Source organism: Kryptolebias marmoratus, linkage group LG13 (assembly GCF_001649575.2).
Source record: "Kryptolebias marmoratus isolate JLee-2015 linkage group LG13, ASM164957v2, whole genome shotgun sequence".
Classification (NCBI taxonomy): domain Eukaryota; kingdom Metazoa; phylum Chordata; class Actinopteri; order Cyprinodontiformes; family Rivulidae; genus Kryptolebias; species Kryptolebias marmoratus.
The window spans coordinates 426,177-447,828 of NC_051442.1; the positions used below are offsets into that span (position 1 = coordinate 426,177).

A 21,652-nucleotide genomic window follows, 5' to 3' on the forward strand; every position below is an offset into this window, starting at 1 on the left:
GCTCTTCTTCGTAGACATTGAGTTTGGCTGCAGCTGCACACAGTTGCAGCGCCTCCTACAGGAAACTGGTGGAGCTACGCAGAGAACCACGCCGTTCAGAAGCCTTGTTTGGATTCATGTTTTTATAAAACACTGAGGTCCGGACCTCGGGGTCCTCAGGAGCTACGGGCCTGATCATAATCCACACATGTTGTGACTAAAAGTCTTCAGGAACTGGAGTTTCAGCTGAAAATGTTCAGAAACTTTTATAAACATCAATCAAAACACCAAGAACACAACAGTAATTTAGGGTTGGCAACAAAAACCAACACAAATATCAATGGTGGCTTTTTTCCCGCCTTTTCTCTCAGCAGTAATTAATGTCCAGTTAACAGATTCCCATCAACCTGATGTCCTGCAGCTCAACAATCCTGATTTTTAACAAACATCCATCCTGCAGGTAATCTCACTCAATATAAAAAGTGCTAAAGCTGTTTCTGAGTTTAAAGATGGCAACAAACAACTAAAAAAAGAACTTCCTGTAGCCACTTTTCACTGTGAGCAAACTTTTGTTGGGAAAAATGAGTTTTCTAACTCAGCCATTGGCTCTGAACTCTTAATCCATGAGAAGCACAACAACAATGTGACTCAAACTAATCTGATCTGCAGCAGTTTAAAAACAGAAAGCTGCCTGAGGACAAGACTGAAGGGACATCAACATTCAGTAAACACAAACTGTCAGACGGTTCCTGTCAGGAAAAATCCTCTAATCTCCATTTTCATCATTTCATGTTCTTCCATAAATCAGCTGTTTATGGTTCCGTCAATCTTTACCTGATTTAAAGTATCAGGATTAGGTTTTAACCTTAAAGGACTCCATTAGTGCCTAACGAGGTGGTTAATTAGAAAGATTAACCTAACAAAGACTTGGACATTTAATCAGCTAGTTTTTACTTGTTAGGTTTATTTTAGCTAATTAAACCTGTCAGTTTGGTAAATGATTAATAATCTATTGTATAAATAATAGACTTTAAACTGGACTAATTTATTCTGCTTCTACACAAACTGCAGACTTATAATCACTAAATAACTGAGATTTTTGATGTTTTTAATAAAAGTAGCCCATGGATCAGACGGAGATGAATTTTCCAGATCCTGCTTTTGTTCCCGGAGCGTCTCATGCTTGAATACTGAAGGTTTTTTGTTGTTGATGCCAGTTACCCTGGTTTATCATTGCCTGTCGTTACCCGTCAGGGTTACGGTGATCTGACCTTGGAGTCCCCTCCCCCGACGCCGCACTCTCCCTTGTCATACCACCATCTGTTTTTCAATTTGTCCAACAGGCCCTGCTCGTTCAGTTTTAACACTGCCAAGTTTACAGGGTTTCTACAGGGACGGGATAAACAGGGAACTGGGTGTTAATGCAGACGGTAACATTATAATGACAGGCAGGATGTTAGTGGAGTTATCAGGTCGCTGCTCCTCAGCCCAGATGTTTAAAGATCTGCACATCACTTTCAGGCAGCTTCAGCTTCACGCTCTGAAGGCTGGAGTTATTTCCAAACCATTGATAATTGTTTGCTTACATAAGGTTTGGAATTAACTCCAAACAAGTGCAACGTGCAAAACGCAGAGCTGAACGTTCGGTTCAATAGAGCCTGTGCATCATCATCATCATCATCATCATCATCATAAAGACTGTTTGTTCCACCATCATGGGCTGCATGTTTACAGATTTGTGCATTTAGTACACTTGGTGCACACAGCTGGTTCTGCAGGAAAAGGTTAAAACGAGCGAGTTCTGAGGTTTGAGTTCGGACCGAACCTCCGAACCTCTGAATCTCCACCGACAGTGAGTTGGTTCAGGATGGAGGCGGTCAGGGACTCGTAGAGGACAGCCAGGCCCAGACTCGGGGCTGTCGGAGGCAGCTGGGTGACCCACAGTGAAAAGGCAATCTGTCGTCAGACGGAGAGACGAGTAACCCAGACAACAGGAGGCTTCAGCTGCCGCAGAACTCGTTACTATTTCTGGAAACATTGTTCAACTTCCTCGAGATAGTCAAGCTTTTTCTTGTCTTCTCAGCACCATCAGGCTGTCCAGGTTCTGTCCTCGGAGAGGACAGAACCGTCCAATCAGCAGCAGGGACGATGTTTGTCTTTATCCTTAAATAAAACGGAGGATTGGCTCGTTTCCATGACGATGTGCACTTTTAACAGAAATCAAACTTCATCAGAATAAACTAAAAATGTTTTTATTTAAACCACAGACTGAACTGCATAAGAATTATTAATACTCTAAATTCATCATTTGTGCCCCATTATTTCCCCACACCAACCATCACCAGCCGGTTTCTGTACTAGTTTAATTAGTTAAAACTTCTCATTCAGCTCTGTGAGAAGCTGAGGCGACGTTCTGCACCTGAAGCTACCTGTGATGTGCAAACTGAAACATCCGGGCTGAGAAAAGCAACCAAATCTGTAACGGGCCGTTTGTGCAGCAAACTTGCAATGATCTCCATGTGTTACCTGGTGAATAAAGGAGGAACAACAGTTAGATTAGAAATGATGATTCATATCATGAGACACACAGGAAGTACAGGAAACTGTTGTTCCTCTTTATGAACCAGCGATGATTGAGTGTCAGCAGCAGAGATGATCGTTAACACGTCTGATCGATGACGAGTTTAATGAAACAAGAGTTTTGTTTCAAAGCACAAACTGTGCAGCTATTTCTTTTTATTTAAAAAGTTAAAGCTGGTCAGAATGGTTCCTTAGCTGTAAGCAGCTCACTTAGATTTCCAAAAGAACTGATTTCATTTTTTGATTTACGTTGATTAGACATTTTTAAACAAAACTCTGAAAAAATGATGCACTTGAAAGAGAATCAGCCTCAATGGGAGCAAAGAGAAGAGTTACAGTCATGGTGAAACAAACAAAACCAGCTTTTATATAACGGGACAATTAGATTTAACCTCAGATAAACAACAACACTGCGTCATGATTCAATCAAAACGGTGACCATGAACGCCATCTGTAGAGAAGATGAAGGAACAGACGGATAAAAAGTCAACTAATGGCATCGAATGAAAACACCCGACCAGCCTCAGAGCAGACAGGGTTACTGTTACATAACGTGTGTTAATATGACGTCTGTGTGACGTTTCAAAGTTCATGCTGCAGATGTTTCCATCATGATCAAATAAATCCACCTGCTGAGGCTGGAGACCGAGCTGCGGACGTCCGCCATGGATCTCAGTCACAGAAACACAAAAATGCCCCTTTTCCACCGGCTCTAAAGGTCCCGGCTCCACTCTACTCGGCTTGCTTTGCGCACGTTTCCACTGGCCCTGCTTCTTTGGTCCCTGTTTCGAAGCAGGGCCAGCTGGGCCGGCCCTGCTTCGTGGGCGGCGCAAGCTTAGCTCCTGTTCACTCATTGGTCGTGGTTGTGACCAGATGCGAGCATAAAGAGCGAAGGTAGGAATATAAGCAACAGCGTTAGCTTACCCTGCAGCGTTTCTGCCGTCTGTCCCCCAGCTGAAGGCCTGTAAAGCCTGAAATCACCGGCGGATAACAGCTGTCCTACTCTGTGCAACAATCGCAGCATCCAGAGCATTTCTTCCACTGCGCCTCTCTTCCTGAAGTCTCAGGAGAATCCCCATAAGTTTAAAAAACAGCAACAACACAGGGCCAACGTTGTCCATAGTGCTTCCGTTGTTTACACAACTTGCGCTGCCCTAACCCTAACCTCGCCCCCGCAACACGAGGAGGCGTTCCTCTGCTACCGACCAAACTGGCCGGTGGAGACGTGATGCATTCTTTATAGAGCCGAGCCGAGTAGAGCGGAGTAGAGCCAGACTTCTGAATTAGAGCCCGTGGAAAAGAGGCAAAAGAAGATCGACCAGCAGCTTGTAGAGCAGGGGTCTCCAGTCCTGGTCCTCAGGGTCTCCATCCTGCAGGTTTTCCTTGTTCCTCTGCTCCAACACACCTGATTCATGGTTAAATCACCTCTTCATGTTCTGCAGAAGCCTGTTAATCAATCATTGATTCAGATCAGGTGTGTTGGAGCAGAGGAACAAGGAAAACCTGCAGGATGGAGGCCCTGAGGACCAGGACTGCCCACTCCTGTTGTAGAGTCTCCTTCAGCAGCAGGAACTCTCAGCAGGCCTGGATCAATGTTGCATGTGGTTGTGGAGGAATTTGTGCCACTCCTCCTCCTGTTTAAGCCCCGTGGCTCAGCAGGAGGGTCCGGCTCGTGTTGTTGCTGATCTGAGGTTGATTTCCTCATTTTGATGTATTTTATGTTCTGACTTGTAGCATTTTTGTGTTTCACCGTGACTGTGCTTCCAGCCAGAGCCAGCAGTCGTCCTCCACACAGACACCATGCTTTTGATGAGTAAAGTTAATTATACAAAACGCTCAGCATTCAAGTGCTTTAACACAACTGCGTTGCTTAGCAACTGACCACTAAATTTGCCCTTTTTTCCCCCAAAACGAATAAACGGCTGTTTTCTGCATCTGCTGCTGAGACGGAGGAAACATCAGGTGGATCAGGAGTTCTCCACACACGTGACTCGATCTCTGCCCGACACGAAGCAACAAATGAAGCATCAGTGATTTCTGCGCCGACTCTCAGAGCGACGGACAGGATGGGAAACAAAGACGAAGAAGAAAAGCTGCTGTCAGGGAAAAACACAAACTCCTCTTTTCAAACCCACATTTAGTTGGTTTCAGAGGTGGGCGATCGTGTAAATACCTGTCTGTTAGCAAAATATCCCATGAATATACCTCTAATCATTGGGTGCACTTTGACAACCAATAAACCTGATATAAAATGGCTGCTGTAGTTTATTAACGTTATCAAACACAAACATCTGAGCTGACATCCGGTGTGGTCGTAGCTGAGAATCATCCCCAACTCAGACTCTGAGAGCTAACAGGCTGTGTGAGTTAAAGCAGCAGAAGATATTCTTCAAGGTTTATTAAATACATTTATTTAGAAATAATATAATCTGGAAACAGTGAAGTCTTTTTATAACTGTTCCTTTTTTTCTCCAAACCTGGAAAATACAGATAAATTTATACTTTTCTATAACTTTAGAGACAAAGAACTGAAATCCATTTCACGATCTAATTATAACTTTGATTATTACTTTGAGATATTTTGCTAAAAGACTCCCATGACTGCCTCCCCTTCATAGCAGCAGGAGATTATTACTTTTAATAAGAGAAAGACTAAAGGATCCAAACTGAGCTTTCTAATTTTAACCGTCTAAAAGGTGACAGAATGTTGCCTAATCGGGCAGAAACGATGGATAAACCCGTGGTTCTGTTTCCGTTCTGGGTTTATTATTATTATTATCATTATTTCTCCTGCACGGACGGTTCTCTGCGCTTGCCTGTCCACAAGCTTTAAAGCCGTGAAATAAAGGCAAACACGCCGAGCCTGACTTTACCTGACAGCAGCAGAGCTCACAGACAGACATGAATCATGATGTGAGCGTCATCGTCAGCACTGAGAGACAGACAGGCAGGCAGCAGTGAGACAGGCGCAGAGGACAGACAGGCGTCACAGAGGACATGAGACACGTCAACAGGCCCACAGACAGTCTGACAGGGACAAAAGAGAAGGAGACAAGACACACACAGAGAGACAGGTTAAGAGACAGACAGACAGACACAGAGACATTAAACAGGTCTAACCCCCCCGAACTGACAGGTGGGCGGGGCTACTTTTTATCATCCAATCAGGTTAATCAACTCATCACTTTATCAAAACTAAATTTGTTCAGCTCTGTTTGAACATAAACACTTAAAGTTTAAAGTTTTAAAGCAGCTCAAAATGAACATTTAAAAAAAGTCAGACTATCCCTTTAAAAGCAGAAAACAGATTTATTCTTTTCTGCTTCTGTTTGGTTTTATTTTAACAACTAAAGGAGCCAAAATGATCAAACTCTAAATTCATTTAAAATCTTCCCTCAGGTCATTTTTTATATAAATGTATTTAACACAAAAACACCTGGTTTTTAAAAGATGCACGTTTTTTAATGAAAACTTTATTTAAAGTTGTTTTCATGAGTGTCGCTGGTTCTGAACTTTATTTTATTTGATCTTTTTGTTCTGGCAGCTGGACTGAAACTGAAGCGTCGCTGTGGAAACGGATCCTCGGCGTGGGAACCGCTGGACGGCGCCAAACAGGAAGTGAACGTCCCTCTTTTAGAAGTCATTATCATAAAAATTAAATTGGGTTGTAGACTTACAGAACTCTGGTGGATATTTGTTTATTTGTTCGTTTTTTGGTATTTTATTTTGATAGTGTTATGTCTTGTTTTCCACTAAGAGGGTGCTGTAGCACCTCCAGCGCCTTTAGTCCCCACAGCCTTGAACTAATATTTGTTTTGTTTAATAAACTCTTTTCATTTACAGCAGAGCTGCTTTAAAGACTTTATGGCTCCACCTGTCGGGTTGTTCCCACAGACACACAGAAACACGACGAGGACACGAACGCCACGAACGCCATGAACGCCACGCCGGCGTTCTCACACTCAGTGTACCTGAGGGGCGACCCTTTGGGCGTGGCCACTCCGTAACCTTTGGAGTCGAGGTTTCCTCCGACCTTCATGGTGTCGCAGGGTTTCCTCTGCTCGATGTACTCGTTCATGGAGGACTCCAGCAGGTAGGCGTACTTCCCCTTGGACTTCCTGACCCGTATCATCCCCTCGTTGGTGCTCTTCACGAACACGGACGGCTCGGCGCTGCGCATGTACGACCACATCTTCTCAAACACGGCGATCTTTGACCGCTGAGCGAGAGGAGAGCAAAGACAGCATCCGGACGTTTTTAACCACCTCACCACCGAATAAAACCTTTTTAATGATTCGCTTCTTGATTTTATTATAAATAAGATGAAATGACAGCTAACCAGGAATTACTGGAAATTAGAACAAATGAGCTTAAACGTGTCAACATTGGGTAACGATTTGATAGCTTCTGCTGCCATCTTCCTCCAGTTTTACCCTCAGTACGTCACCTGAACCTGCGTCCACAGATGGATGCTTTGTCTCTGTCCACACCCTGATATATCAGCTTCATCTTCCTCTGCAGAAACATTTAACCTTTGAACTCCAACATCTGGTCCGATAACGGACGACGTCTCCCAGAAATCTGGGATCGCTTTTGGGAAAACCCAGTTTTCCAGGAACAGAGGAGTCTTTGCAGGAAAAGATTTAGGGCAGATGTTTTAACTTGTGGAGTCCCTCAGGGCACCTTGTTGTGTTTTAGATCTAAACCTGTTCACATTTTGAACATGATGCATCTGAAGTTTGTAACTTTATTAAACTTTTAGCTTTTGAGGACATCCAGCCACAGATGTTTGGTGCCTTCATTGAAACATGCTTGGTGTAAATAACCAACATTAATAAATCAGTCATTGTTTTTGCACCAAATCACAACAAAACTCATCTCAAGCCATTTTATAGTTCCATTTATGTTCAGTTCAATTATAAATCAGTTAAGACATAAGTGGAACATGTCAGGTTTGAAGACGAGCTCACCCTGAAGAACTCTTTGGTGGAGCCGCCGTCCAGCGTCCCGTAGGCGATCTCAGTCTGCTTGGCCAGGTCCTCTGCACTCTCTATGGGGGAAACCATCCTTTCCACAGTGAGGAAGGCTGCCAGGTTGGCTGTGTAGGACGAGATGATGATGAGGGTGAAAAACCACCAAACTCCTCCGACTATTCGACCAGAGAGAGACCTGATGAGAAGGACGGAGGAGAACGATAACTGGCACCCGGTTCATCAGTCTGTACTTTCAATAAACACAAGACCCTGAGCTTCTACCAAACAAAGAAGGATAAGAAACACTTTCACACATTGCAGTGTTTACAGTGAAGAACACCGACCGGACTGAAGCTGGGAGACCCACACCTCACATGAGCATCCAACACACACACAGACACACACACACACACTGAGCCTGTTGAAGCCTGCAGCTCATCCAGAGGTGACCCTGTGACTAACAGCAGCACCGGGCTGCGAGAAAAACATTTTTACACTTCTCCTCAGACCGTTAATCATCTTACAGTAACTTTAAATCCGCTGGGATAAAGATGGAGCCAAACTCTTCATTTTAAAGTCTATCTGTAGTTATAAGAACAGACTTTTCTAAAAATAATGAAAAAAAAAAAAACCCCATTAACGTGCACCTGTGTTTGAAATCCTGCAGTAAAGTGACACATCAGAAAATTGACCCTGGAACAGCTGCGAACACACGTGAGCCATAATGAAACCGACACAGAGGGCAGCAGAACCAGAACAGAGACCGCCTCAGGTCCGAACACGGCTGTAACACGGCTGTAACACGGCTGTAACACAGCTGTAACACGACTGTAACACGGCTGTAACACGGCTGTAACACGGCTGTAACACGGCTGTAACACGGCTGTAACACGACTGTAACACGGCTGTAACACAGCTGTNAAGTAAACTGATGAACACATGAAGAACAGGAAGTAAACTGATGAACACACGAAGAACAGGAAGTAAACTGATGAACACGTGAAGAACAGGACGTAAACTGTTGAACACATGAAGAACAGGAAGTAAATTGATGAACACATGAAGAACAGGAAGTAAACTGTTGAACACGTGAAGAACAGGAAGTAAACTGATGAACACATGAAGAACAGGAAATAAACTGACGAACACACAAAGAACAGGAAGTAAACTGATGAACACATGAAGAACAGGAAGTAAACTGATGAACACACGAAGAACAGGAAGTAAACTGATGAACACGTGAAGAACAGGACGTAAACTGTTGAACACATGAAGAACAGGAAGTAAATTGATGAACACATGAAGAACAGGAAGTAAACTGTTGAACACGTGAAGAACAGGAAGTAAACTGATGAACACATGAAGAACAGGAAATAAACTGACGAACACACAAAGAACAGGAAGTAAACTGATGAACACATGAAGAACAGGAAGTAAACTGATGAACACACGAAGAACAGGAAGTAAACTGATGAACACGTGAAGAACAGGACGTAAACTGTTGAACACATGAAGAACAGGAAGTAAATTGATGAACACATGAAGAACAGGAAGTAAACTGTTGAACACGTGAAGAACAGGAAGTAAACTGATGAACACATGAAGAACAGGAAATAAACTGACGAACACACAAAGAACAGGAAGTAAACTGATGAACACATGAAGAACAGGAAGTAAACTGATGAACACACGAAGAACAGGAAGTAAACTGATGAACACGTGAAGAACAGGACGTAAACTGTTGAACACATGAAGAACAGGAAGTAAATTGATGAACACATGAAGAACAGGAAGTAAACTGTTGAACACGTGAAGAACAGGAAGTAAACTGATGAACACATGAAGAACAGGAAATAAACTGACGAACACACAAAGAACAGGAAGTAAACTGATGAACACATGAAGAACAGGAAGTAAACTGATGAACACACGAAGAACAGGAAGTAAACTGATGAACACGTGAAGAACAGGACGTAAACTGTTGAACACATGAAGAACAGGAAGTAAATTGATGAACACATGAAGAACAGGAAGTAAACTGTTGAACACGTGAAGAACAGGAAGTAAACTGATGAACACATGAAGAACAGGAAATAAACTGACGAACACACAAAGAACAGGAAGTAAACTGATGAACACATGAAGAACAGGAAGTAAACTGATGAACACACGAAGAACAGGAAGTAAACTGATGAACACGTGAAGAACAGGACGTAAACTGTTGAACACATGAAGAACAGGAAGTAAATTGATGAACACATGAAGAACAGGAAGTAAACTGTTGAACACGTGAAGAACAGGAAGTAAACTGATGAACACATGAAGAACAGGAAATAAACTGACGAACACACAAAGAACAGGAAGTAAACTGATGAACACATGAAGAACAGGAAGTAAACTGATGAACACACGAAGAACAGGAAGTAAACTGATGAACACGTGAAGAACAGGACGTAAACTGTTGAACACATGAAGAACAGGAAGTAAATTGATGAACACATGAAGAACAGGAAGTAAACTGTTGAACACGTGAAGAACAGGAAGTAAACTGATGAACACATGAAGAACAGGAAATAAACTGACGAACACACAAAGAACAGGAAGTAAACTGATGAACACATGAAGAACAGGAAGTAAACTGATGAACACACGAAGAACAGGAAGTAAACTGATGAACACGTGAAGAACAGGACGTAAACTGTTGAACACATGAAGAACAGGAAGTAAATTGATGAACACATGAAGAACAGGAAGTAAACTGTTGAACACGTGAAGAACAGGAAGTAAACTGATGAACACATGAAGAACAGGAAATAAACTGACGAACACACAAAGAACAGGAAGTAAACTGATGAACACATGAAGAACAGGAAGTAAACTGATGAACACACGAAGAACAGGAAGTAAACTGATGAACACGTGAAGAACAGGACGTAAACTGTTGAACACATGAAGAACAGGAAGTAAATTGATGAACACATGAAGAACAGGAAGTAAACTGTTGAACACGTGAAGAACAGGAAGTAAACTGATGAACACATGAAGAACAGGAAATAAACTGACGAACACACAAAGAACAGGAAGTAAACTGATGAACACATGAAGAACAGGAAGTAAACTGATGAACACACGAAGAACAGGAAGTAAACTGATGAACACGTGAAGAACAGGACGTAAACTGTTGAACACATGAAGAACAGGAAGTAAATTGATGAACACATGAAGAACAGGAAGTAAACTGTTGAACACGTGAAGAACAGGAAGTAAACTGATGAACACATGAAGAACAGGAAATAAACTGACGAACACACAAAGAACAGGAAGTAAACTGATGAACACATGAAGAACAGGAAGTAAACTGATGAACACACGAAGAACAGGAAGTAAACTGATGAACACGTGAAGAACAGGACGTAAACTGTTGAACACATGAAGAACAGGAAGTAAATTGATGAACACATGAAGAACAGGAAGTAAACTGTTGAACACGTGAAGAACAGGAAGTAAACTGATGAACACATGAAGAACAGGAAATAAACTGACGAACACACAAAGAACAGGAAGTAAACTGATGAACACATGAAGAACAGGAAGTAAACTGATGAACACACGAAGAACAGGAAGTAAACTGATGAACACGTGAAGAACAGGACGTAAACTGTTGAACACATGAAGAACAGGAAGTAAATTGATGAACACATGAAGAACAGGAAGTAAACTGTTGAACACGTGAAGAACAGGAAGTAAACTGATGAACACATGAAGAACAGGAAATAAACTGACGAACACACAAAGAACAGGAAGTAAACTGATGAACACATGAAGAACAGGAAGTAAACTGATGAACACACGAAGAACAGGAAGTAAACTGATGAACACGTGAAGAACAGGACGTAAACTGTTGAACACATGAAGAACAGGAAGTAAATTGATGAACACATGAAGAACAGGAAGTAAACTGTTGAACACGTGAAGAACAGGAAGTAAATTGATGAACACATGAAGAACAGGAAGTAAACTGATGAACGCACAAAGAACAGGAAGTAAACATTTCATTTTAAAACCTGCTTCGGCCACTTGTTCTGTGTTTGTCTTTGCATGCTACGTTTAGCTTTCAGCTAGTGTTTGGCTACTTTCAGCTTTACCAACTCAGCTTCAGCTTCTTCAGTGAGGTCATTCAGCGCTCGTTCATCGTTTATCCCTTACCTGGGGGAGATGTCACACCCCTGCTGCATGAAGGCCCCCAGGGAGAACCAGAGAGAGTTGAAGATCCCAAAGTCGTTGGTGTGTTCAGGAGCCTCCTTTTCTTTCTGCTGGTTCTGGTTCTGGTTCTGGTTCTGAGAGAAGCCTGGCAGAAGGAACGTGTCAGAACATTCATTGATGAACGTTTATTTTTCTGTTTTATTTACGACCGCCATGATGATGATGATGATGAAATACCTGGAGAGTGGGGGTCCTCAGAGGAGGAAGTGGGCGGAGCTCGTCGAGATGAAGAGGACGGAGCGGTTTCATCTTCATCATCAGAGTCCTCGCTCTGCCACTCGTAGGGACTAAAGCGACTCACCTTCAGGACGTAATGAGCGCCATCAGCAGGTGAAAGAATAACATTTTATAAGTGCTGTCAGGGGTTTAATTAGAAAGTACAACAAAACTCTTTGTTAAATTTGTATATATATATATAAATTCAATCTTTTATTTTCATGCTCAATGTTTTGATGCCATCCAGAAAGAAAAGTCTGCAGTTTAGTTTTACCGACTTTAACAGCTTTATTCTGTCTTATAGCTGCTGAAGTTTATTTGGAGCAGTGGATAATTTACTTTAACATCAGTCAGTTTTTAAGCTCCTGGACAGAATTTGCTGTATTTATTTAAAACCTTAATAACCTTAATAATCAAAGGGTGATTAACAGGCTTCTGCAGAACATGAAGAGGTGATTAAACCATGAATCAGGTGTGTTGGAGCAGAGGAACAAGGAAAACCTGCAGGATGGAGACCCTGAGGACCAGGACTGGACAGTTTTGTATCAGGTGTTCAGCAGTGACAATATTGGGTCAAATCGCCCAGCCCGACTAGTGACTGCACCCCCCCCATCGACGCACCAGGAAGAGCACCACGCTGACTCCGATGTAGGCGAAGACGATGCACATCCAGATCTCGTAGGCCAGCGGGTCCAGGAAGGAGAAGACTCCCGGTTTGGACTTGGTGGGTTTCTTGATCATGATGGAGATGCCCAGAGACATGAAGGGTTTGGTGAAGTCGATCACCTGCTCTCGGACCAACGTGATGGTCAGCGGCGCGACGGCCATGTCGGCCTTCTGCAGGAGGACGGAGAGACGAGCGCTCACTCAACACAGGAGGTCTCCGCCTTAAAACCCCTCCGAGCGGCGGTCCAACTCACCCCGTACACCAGCTCCCCCACCATCCCATTCCACATCTTCGTGTCAGGGTCCCGGGCGCCGTACTTGCCGTCGCCCACTAGCTCGAGCCGGTAGGTGAAGCCGACGTGTTTGGCGATCTCAGAGGCGAGTTCGGCGCAGTAGCCTTCGTACCTTTCATTCCCCACAAACTGGTCGTGGTTCTTCTTCAGCATCATGTACGGAGCTTCCTGTTGGGACAGAGACGGTTCAACTCGTTTACCACAATTCAGCTTTATTTCTTTAGTTTTAGAAACACACTTATTTAACAAAGAAATTTGCTCTTTTTAATGTTTTTTTTTAAATCAGCAGTGGTGTCTCAAATACTTATTTTTTCTTATTTTATTTATGTTACTACAGTAGCCCAGATGGGACAAACCAAACCCTGTTTCTGAAGCAGATCCTTCATGTTTTCATCGTTCTTGTTGTTAAATCTGAGTAAACTGCTCAGTTGGTTGCAGTTTGCTGTTTGAGCCACTAGATGGCAGCAAACCTACCTGTCTGCAAATTAGATCATTTATAGAAACAAAAACATAACACAAAAAACTCTTTTATAGAATTGTTGTTTTTTTGCTTCCTGTTTTTAAATGCAAGAATAAAAAAGAAAAGATTCACTCTTCATTTTTGAGAACAACAACAACTTTTTATCTGCAGGTAAGAGGAACATTTAAACCTCAAACATCTGAAGTCAACAGTTTGTAAAACGTTCAGATTCTGACACAGAACTGAACCGAATCGTTTACAGTTTTATTCAGTTAAACCCTGTGGAACCGGACCTGGGCTGAGTCTGATCACGTCTTGGGGGTCATGCTGACCCAGTCTTACCAGGATAGTGGTGACGATGTAGGTTCTGTTCAGCAGACCAAAGAACTCCTCCTGCAGCGGTTTGTAGACGGCCGTGTTCACGTAGCCTCTCTTCTGATTCCAGAAACCAATCTGGACACAACAAGCAGTGAAACTTTAACACAAACCGTGAAAACACGCAGGCAACAAGGTTCAGGACGGCAGTTTGGATTCTGTGACTCTTTTCACGTTGCAGAATATTTCTGTGCTTCTCAGTCATCCAGGACAAATCCTAAAAGTTTCAAAACAAAAACAACTGAACTCCTCACTCTAAAAAAGCTCCCCGAATGGGAAGAGAAAAGTCTTCAGAACAGAAGTTCAGCCGTTTTATTTTTAAACTTTTAGGAGATGCTTCTGGACGTTCGCTCAGGAACCAATGAAAGAAGAAAGATCTGAGTTTTCCTCAGAGGTTAGAGTCTGTTCTTGTGTGAGCATGAAGAAAAAATAATCGTACGGTTTAGTACATCTGCAGCAAGTTATTCTAATATGTCAGATTCTTTACTGTTAACTTCCAGTTCTTTATTTCCTGTATTAATTTGCTTCTATAAAGACTTTTTGAACCTTAAAGGTTCATTGTTAAAAGGATTGAACTTTTTCTAACTTATTCAGTTTGTCCTTTTTTTAATTTTGTCTCAGGTTTTTGCAACTATTTCTTCTCCTCTCAGGTATCTTTGACTGTTTTGCATTTTCTTGCCATCAGTTTGCATCTCGATCTTTAGTAAATTTGTTTTGTCATTATTGCCCAAAATGTGCAAAACATCTCATGGACCACTGGACAGATTTTAGTAAAGCATCTAAAACTAATTAACTTTTGGAGTCAACTCAATGCAGGATGGCCTCTCCAGTTCATCAATCTTAAAAGTCATTTTCACAGATATGGTGTAAATCTCAGTGTGGTAGTAACTGAGACTTATCCCCAACAGATCCTAGAGGCTAAAACTCTGTCATTTCTGCGTCGGGTGGATTCCTTCAAGCACTGCCTGGTTCAGGATCTACCTCCAGATTTCCTTCTCTGCCTTTTTGTCAAAAAGTCTCTGTTGGTTTTATTGTGTCTCGTTTAAAATCTGGATCTTTGCACAAACAAACAACAAAACAGGGATGACTCATTCTGTTACGCTGTGCTGTAATAAAGAGTTCAACAGAAAGCTGAGAGTCTGCAGGTTTCCACTCCAAGCAAATGCTGATTTTACTGATTATCGCAGCTTTAATCAGAGTAGAGGGAGCTAATTACTGCAAGGAGCTGACGGAGTCGAAACCTGCTGACTTTTATTTTTATTTCTTTTGCTGAAAGCCAACGTGCACCAAGCTCCTGTTGGAAATCTGCTCATTTAGGAAGGCGAGCGGCAGCACCTTCCTGGGTCCGAGGTGGCTGAGCTCCATCACAGTCAGGGTGTAGTTGGTGCGATGACCTCGCTCATCAAACTGGACGTGACCCGTCAGGCCCTCGAGACGAACCTGCGAATACACAACGGTGGATTCAGCATGTTTGACAGGCTGCAGACTGATGAAGAGCTTCGTACTGTTAGCCTACCTGCTGCAGGTTCATGTTAGCCTCGTAGCGTTAGCCTACCTGCTGCAGGGCTCTCTGTATGTCGATGCCCTGTCCCCACGGAGCCGGCGGGTTGGCCAGACACTCCCCTGCGTTGCCACGGCGTGAGATGTCGATGCGTTGCCGCCGCAGGTTCTGGAAGGCCTTTGCCATGACGTTGACGCCGTCGTACGTTAGAGCTCCTGTGTACTGATCAGAAACAAGGAGGGTTAAAGTTCATCCAACAAACCTCCTGTTGACGAGACACAGAGACAAGCTTCAGAGGGAGGAAATTAAACCAAAACAATAAGGAGAATAAAAATAACTTTAACTGTCAGAGTGAAAATTAAATATGTCTGTTTGATAAAAAGAAATAAAAGACATTGTTCTTTTTAAAGATTGTTTCATAAACTCTGCATCTGATAAACAGCAGAGTGGAAACTGTTGGTAAAATGGGAACTTTTAAAGTTTTTCTTTTCAAAGAAGAAACTTGAGCTCCACATTAAGGCAGCATTTTCTAGGAATGTTTGAATGTAATCTTTCTATAAAATAACGGAGCCCAAACAGTCTGAGAATGACCTTTGACCCTGCTTAGACTGATGGTTGGATATTTGGGAGTGTGCACCTTCAGCCTCTTGCGGGCCAGTTTGAGGTCTTTGCTGTCAAAGTCCATCCAGTCCTGGTTAATTTTGTCCACGGCCGGGTCGGACCGGTTCACCAGCTGGAAGCCTGTCACGTTCGGCGCCAGCTTCTGAAGCTCAGTGACGTTCAGGTCCAGGAATCCCTGAAACACACACACACACACACACACACACACACACACACACACACACACATTTACACACACAGACACACAAAAGGAACAAAAAACACATTAAAGATTCAAGTTTCACTAACTGAACTACATGTCTGACTGACTTCTTCCAAGAAATAAATAGATTTGGTTACAATAAGTAAAAATTAAAACAGGTCCAAACTTATTTCAGTAAATAGACAGAGCCTGGTCAGTTCCAGTAAATAGACAGGCTCGCTACCTAACAGAACGCTGAGCTCATTTTGTAACGATGATGAAATCAAAATGAAAACTGACTTCATGAAACTAGGATTGCTTGAAGGAATGCATGTCGCCCGCCACCTCGTGTTAGTTATGACTCTCAGCTACTACCACCAAATATATCAGCTCAACATCTGCAGGCTGACTGAGTTATAGTCATTTTAGTGCTTGGTTGATTAGCTGTGGCAGCCATCTTGGATCAGGTTGACTCTGAAGGTTCATCAGCTGTAGATATTCAGCCTCTGATTACTTTCTGAAAGTTGTAGAAATTATTTTTACAGTGAAGGATGCTGACTGAGTAGCTTCAACGAACCGTCGGTCTGCAGGAAGCTCGGCGTCCAGATGTTTCGTGAACTTTACTCACCAGATTGGCCAGGATGTAATGGTAGTTCTTCAGATTTCTCTTCTGAGCAGCAATCTGAGCAAAAACACAAAGCCAAGGCAGAAATGATATGCTAATTGCATTTTTTCCTGATATTTGTAATGAAGATAAATGGCATCCATCCATCTTTCATCACACTTGTGTGTGTGTGTGTGTGTGTGTGTGACAGCTCCCGATTGGTTGCCTCAGTTCCTCTTTGAGGAAATTAATCGCCCGTCATCATAAAGACAAGCAGAGGGAGCGGGACTGCGTCCGCACATCTCTGAGTCAACTGACAGATGTCAGGAAGGAGACGCAGCGACAGGAGGGACGAAGATGGAGGAGGAGGAGGAGGAAGCAGGTGTTGGTCCAGCTCTTAATGAGCATCAGTTGGTAAACGCTCACTTTAACAGCTGCTCAGGAGGAGGAAGGAGCTGTTTGAACCTCCCTCCTCTTCCTCCAAATGTTAAATATTCTCACATTTTTCTGCTCCTAATCAGAGTTAGAATAATGGAATCTGATATTTTTGGACAGAGTTTCTCAGTGTTTCCTAACATGAATTTGTTTCTCTGGTGTTACAGAGGGATGGTCTCAGTTCTGACAAGAAACTAAACTTTATTTGTTCCAAACAACAAGCTGTTAAAACTCTTTTTCTACAAAATAAAGAAGAAAACAAGCCTCCGCCTGAGAGGAGAGCCGTTAAATGTGGCAGAAAGTTGCTCCAAACTCAACAGAAGCTAAATTATAAATTTCATTTGGATTTTTGTCATTCCTGTTTTTGTTTGTTTTCTATCAGCTAAAATTTCTTAAAATATTTATAATTAATTCTGAGATGTCTGAGTCTTTATTTAGCCAGTATCAGAGGTTTTTGATCACGTTGTTGAATTTATTTTAGACGTTGTGTTTGAATGAACTCCTCACAGACGTCTGATCAGATTAGTGGGACATGGTCACATATTAAAGGTTAGCCAAAGTGAACAGAGATAAATGAGTCGTTATTTCAGCTGCACGGTGCCGGTCAGGCGACCGACCTGGTCCTGACGGTCCCGGCAGCAGCAGGGCGGAGCATCACGGAAAATAACAGGAAAACCATTAAATAAACTCCAGCGACAGCAGGAAGACCACTGCTCCTCCTGTTGGGGACTAATGATGTCCACTCTCAGTCCAAATGTCCTGTTTGTGATGCGGGGGGTTGTCAGATCCTTTTCAGTGACCCCGCGGCGCTCATTGGTTTATAATTACAGTTTCCCATCAGGACAGCTGAGGATTTAAGAAACGTGGGGATTTAAATGGAAACCAGCTGCAAACATGTAATATAAAGAAATGTTCATTTGTACCAAAACAAGCCCTAAATGTCTTAGTTGAATATCTCCCACCACCTTTAATGCCAGAGCTTTAAATTAGGATCATTTTGTGCTGATAAACGGCAGAATTAAGCCTTTTTGGTCAAATCTTAAAAGTAGGAAAAAATAACTCTAATGTTGCCAAATCTCCCAGGATCTGTAAGTCCTGTTTGTGTTGAAGATCACTCTCAGCTACTACCGCACCAAACATTAGCTCAATATCTGTAACGCTAGTTAAAGACATTTCTGTGTAGACTAAAGTCGGCTGGTCGAGGCGGCCATCTTGAATTGAGTAGATCCAATGATTACTTTCTTAGAGTTTCTTTAAACTACCTTTACTGGGTCATCAGATATTTTGCTAACACTACAGATGAACACAGACAGACACCTGCAGAAACATTATCTCCCTTCAGGGGATCCTGAGTTCTGATTGTTTAAAGAGTCGTTTATAAAGTTAATCCTCTGGATTAGGAGACTTTCTGGCCTCAGTCCTGGTGCTAAATGTTGGAGCAGCAGACGGTTCATGGTCCCCAGAGGTTGAACCATCACACAGTAATGGCTGCTGTGAACTCCTGACTTTTCTTTGTCCTTGTACAGTTTTTTGTCGACCATCAGGCAGGTCGATAAAAGCCTTGTCCTGTAATATTTACCAACATGATTCACCGCTCTGTCGTCTCGACTCTTCGTCGCGCAGCAGAAGTCAGAGAGCCGCCTGAGATTTAACTCACATCCAAACTAAATGAACCGAACACCACCTGATAGTTTCATTTCACAGATCGGAGCAGCACCTGAGGCTCCGGCTGGAGTTCAGCAGGGTTCAGACCTCCACCTTCTCCCTGTCCTCCTTGCTAAGCTCCAGTAAAAACCACCTTCCTGCACCGTGCAGAAGCAGCAGAGCTCAGCTGCTCTGAAACAACAACCAGGAGTCTGCGTGCACCGTTGGTCCAGGAGGAACATTTCACATGCACGGATGACCACGAGCACGTAGGAACACTGCTTCTGGAGCCGAATGGGTTATCTGTGTTTGTCTTTTATCCACAGATGAATCCTCCAACTAACAAACGTTCATGAACCTCATTTTATTTAAACTTGAGCTAAAAGTTGGGAACTGAAATAAAAAGCTCCTCCAACCAACAGAAAGAAGTCCAGCCGTCTTGTTTTTAAACTCTTACAGGGTAAACCTGGTCCTGCATGAATCTACAGAGACAAAATCAGCCCTGAGTGATGTTTGCTTTGTTCAACAGTCCCAAAAAGCCAAAAGCCTCCAGCCGTCGGAGCTGCAGAGACGTTGTCATTTCTCTCTTCAGTAAAGTGTGCAGCACCTTAAAGCAAACATGGACTCCTCCTTTCAGAGGCAGACTTATTTGCGGTGTTGTGGCTGTTTGTTTAGACAGCTCTGTCAAACTGACACCGGCTCTAATGGGCTCTTAACAGCTGGCAGACAACAGCAGCTCCCAAAGGGAAGAGGAGGATGAAGAGCCTCTAAGAGGCTGGGATGAAGAAGAAGTGGTCAGTCAGGTTTATGTACAGACTCACGCTGCAGCAGACAGACCGCTCACTTTTCTGCCTTCTTTGTTTAATCATTTTCAAAAGAAACTGGGCACATTTATTACAAGAGGCCCAATGAATCCGTTCTGTTCTGAGCTGCCTCTTCGTCCTGCATACTAACTCCTCTTCGATCAGCAGAAATCAGCTGCAGGACTAACGTCTCAGTACGGGTAGTTAGCAACAAATGTGTCAGTTTGAGGGTTTTACCAGGTTGAGGATGTAGTTGAGGCGCTCCAGCTCACAGTCGATGATGATCTGAAACTCCTTCTTGTAGTCGAGGTCGGCCAGCAGCTTGATGAAGGCCGGCTCCGTCAGAGTGTCCAGGTTAACGGAGGTGACCTGCCAGCTGCGCTCCGCCGCCGTGTCCAGGATCCTCTGCAGCACCGTCAGACCTGAGCGACGACAAGATGAGGCTGAAATCACTTCATCCACACCGACACACGGGCGGAGCGGCCGCAAGTGTTCAATGCAGCCAGGAGGCAACAAACACATCTGCGCTTCTGCATTACGTTCAGGTTTCAGTGGTTCTACAAGTGAAGCTTACTCCTTAAATGGTTGGATAATTGATGTCCAGGAGGTCAATTACACACAAAGATGAAATAAAAAATCTAAAAGTAGAAAATCTTGATAAGTTCAGCTCAGCTGGGATAGAAAACAACAACATACTGAGAAAAGCAGGAAATATTGAAGCTCTTTTTTATTTTACACCAATTTTTGACCTCAGCTGGTCATCAGAGAAGAGCTACATGTTGATGAGGATGATTTCAGAAATATACTCTGACGCTGACGGCTGCGAATGCTTTCAGTCTACGTGATGTTTTAATTATTAAAGCAGATTTCTCTCGTTTTGTTTTTTTTGGTACACAAAGTTGGGACGGTCTGCAAAAATGGAAAGCAAAGATTTTAAACCCAGAGGCAAAGAGGAGAACTGTTCTGAGGTCAGCCTGCCTCTCTGATGGTATGGGGGTGCATTAGTCCAGGTTTTAGAACAGGACTGTTGAACAGACAACCTCAGGTCCAGATGTTTACAGATGCTGCACAGAGGGAAACATCTGGAACATCTGCTGCCAGCAGATTCTAAATGACTTTAAATTTAAAAAAAAATGGTTAAATTTTAGTTTAAATTGATTCTGTTTTTATTTACATTTAAAACAAAGTCCCAACCGTTCCAGACCGGGCTTGTTGTTGCTGCTGGGAGCCGATCAGGAAGATTAGCTTTCAGATTAATTTACTTACAGTCTGAAGCCTTTTTGTTCATAAGAACCAAACAGAAGATGATCAAACTGAATGCTAAGCAGTTTTTCTGTCTGGAATCTGACTCTTGTGGTTCCTGCCTCGGGCTGGACTTGACCCTGGATGAGATTTTAGAGGGCAGCTTTACACTCAGAGGGGTTATCTTCATCCCAGAGATCAGCTCCGAATAAATAAATACATAATTGTTGACAAACTGTCTCAGATTATTCCTTCTGAGGAGCTTTCAGGACAATCTCCTGTAGTTCTCTCCTGGTGTGTGATTTATTATTTAAGCAGAATAACCCGACCTCACCCTGATCCAAACCAAATCAGCTTCAGGGATTTTATTCCACCTTTAAACGCACAGAAGAGCCCAGAGGAAACGAGTGCTGAGAATATTCTTTGTTAGTTTTAAACTGTAAAACAATCCAACATGTTGGTTCAGCAGCATTTAAAACATAAAACATTAAACATTCAGCTGCCTGAACATTTACATAAATGTTTGTTTGAAATGTTTGAAAATGTTTTCTTAAAGAGCAGAAAGAGTCGAGCTGAGGGAGACAGAACCACTGTCTCATTACTGTCCATTAACTGACTGCTGAGGCTCCGCTGACACCGTCCAACGTCCTAATCACACCGTCCAACGTCCTAATCACACCGTCCAACGTTCAATTAGAGACACAGCTGAGGGGGACAAGCGTCATGAGAGGGGAGGAGACGAGAGGGGACAAGACAAGAGGGGAGGAGACGAGAGGGGAGGAGACGAGAGGGGAGGAGACGAGAGGGGAGGAGACA

At 43.0% G+C, this 21,652-nt stretch overlaps 1 protein-coding gene across 4 annotated transcripts in view; it reads right to left on the reverse strand.

Moving 5' to 3' along the window:
* LOC108250862 (glutamate receptor 1) overlaps nt 1–21,652 on the reverse strand; it is a 52,936-nt gene that overhangs the window by 8,358 nt on the left and 22,926 nt on the right. For 2 of the 4 annotated variants that reach the window (XR_005233960.1, XM_017440941.3), the window contains exons 4-15: nt 19,832–20,016; nt 16,737–16,790; nt 15,944–16,102; nt 15,361–15,528; nt 15,141–15,245; nt 13,773–13,883; nt 12,932–13,138; nt 12,633–12,848; nt 11,973–12,096; nt 11,739–11,880; nt 7,530–7,728; nt 6,531–6,778 (exon numbers count right to left, since the gene is read on the reverse strand). Coding sequence is in view for 3 of the 4 variants with exons in the window: in XM_017440941.3 (XP_017296430.1) it covers nt 6,531–6,778; nt 7,530–7,728; nt 11,739–11,880; nt 11,973–12,096; nt 12,633–12,848; nt 12,932–13,138; nt 13,773–13,883; nt 15,141–15,245; nt 15,361–15,528; nt 15,944–16,102; nt 16,737–16,790; nt 19,832–20,016 (1,918 nt within the window). In the remaining variant the exon portion in view is untranslated. Of the gene's footprint in view, nt 1–1,250; nt 1,366–4,071; nt 5,587–6,530; nt 6,779–7,529; nt 7,729–11,738; nt 11,881–11,972; nt 12,097–12,632; nt 12,849–12,931; nt 13,139–13,772; nt 13,884–15,140; nt 15,246–15,360; nt 15,529–15,943; nt 16,103–16,736; nt 16,791–19,831; nt 20,017–21,652 lie in introns of those variants that run through there. The other 2 variants (XM_017440940.3, XM_017440943.3) reach the window with 2 other exon arrangements.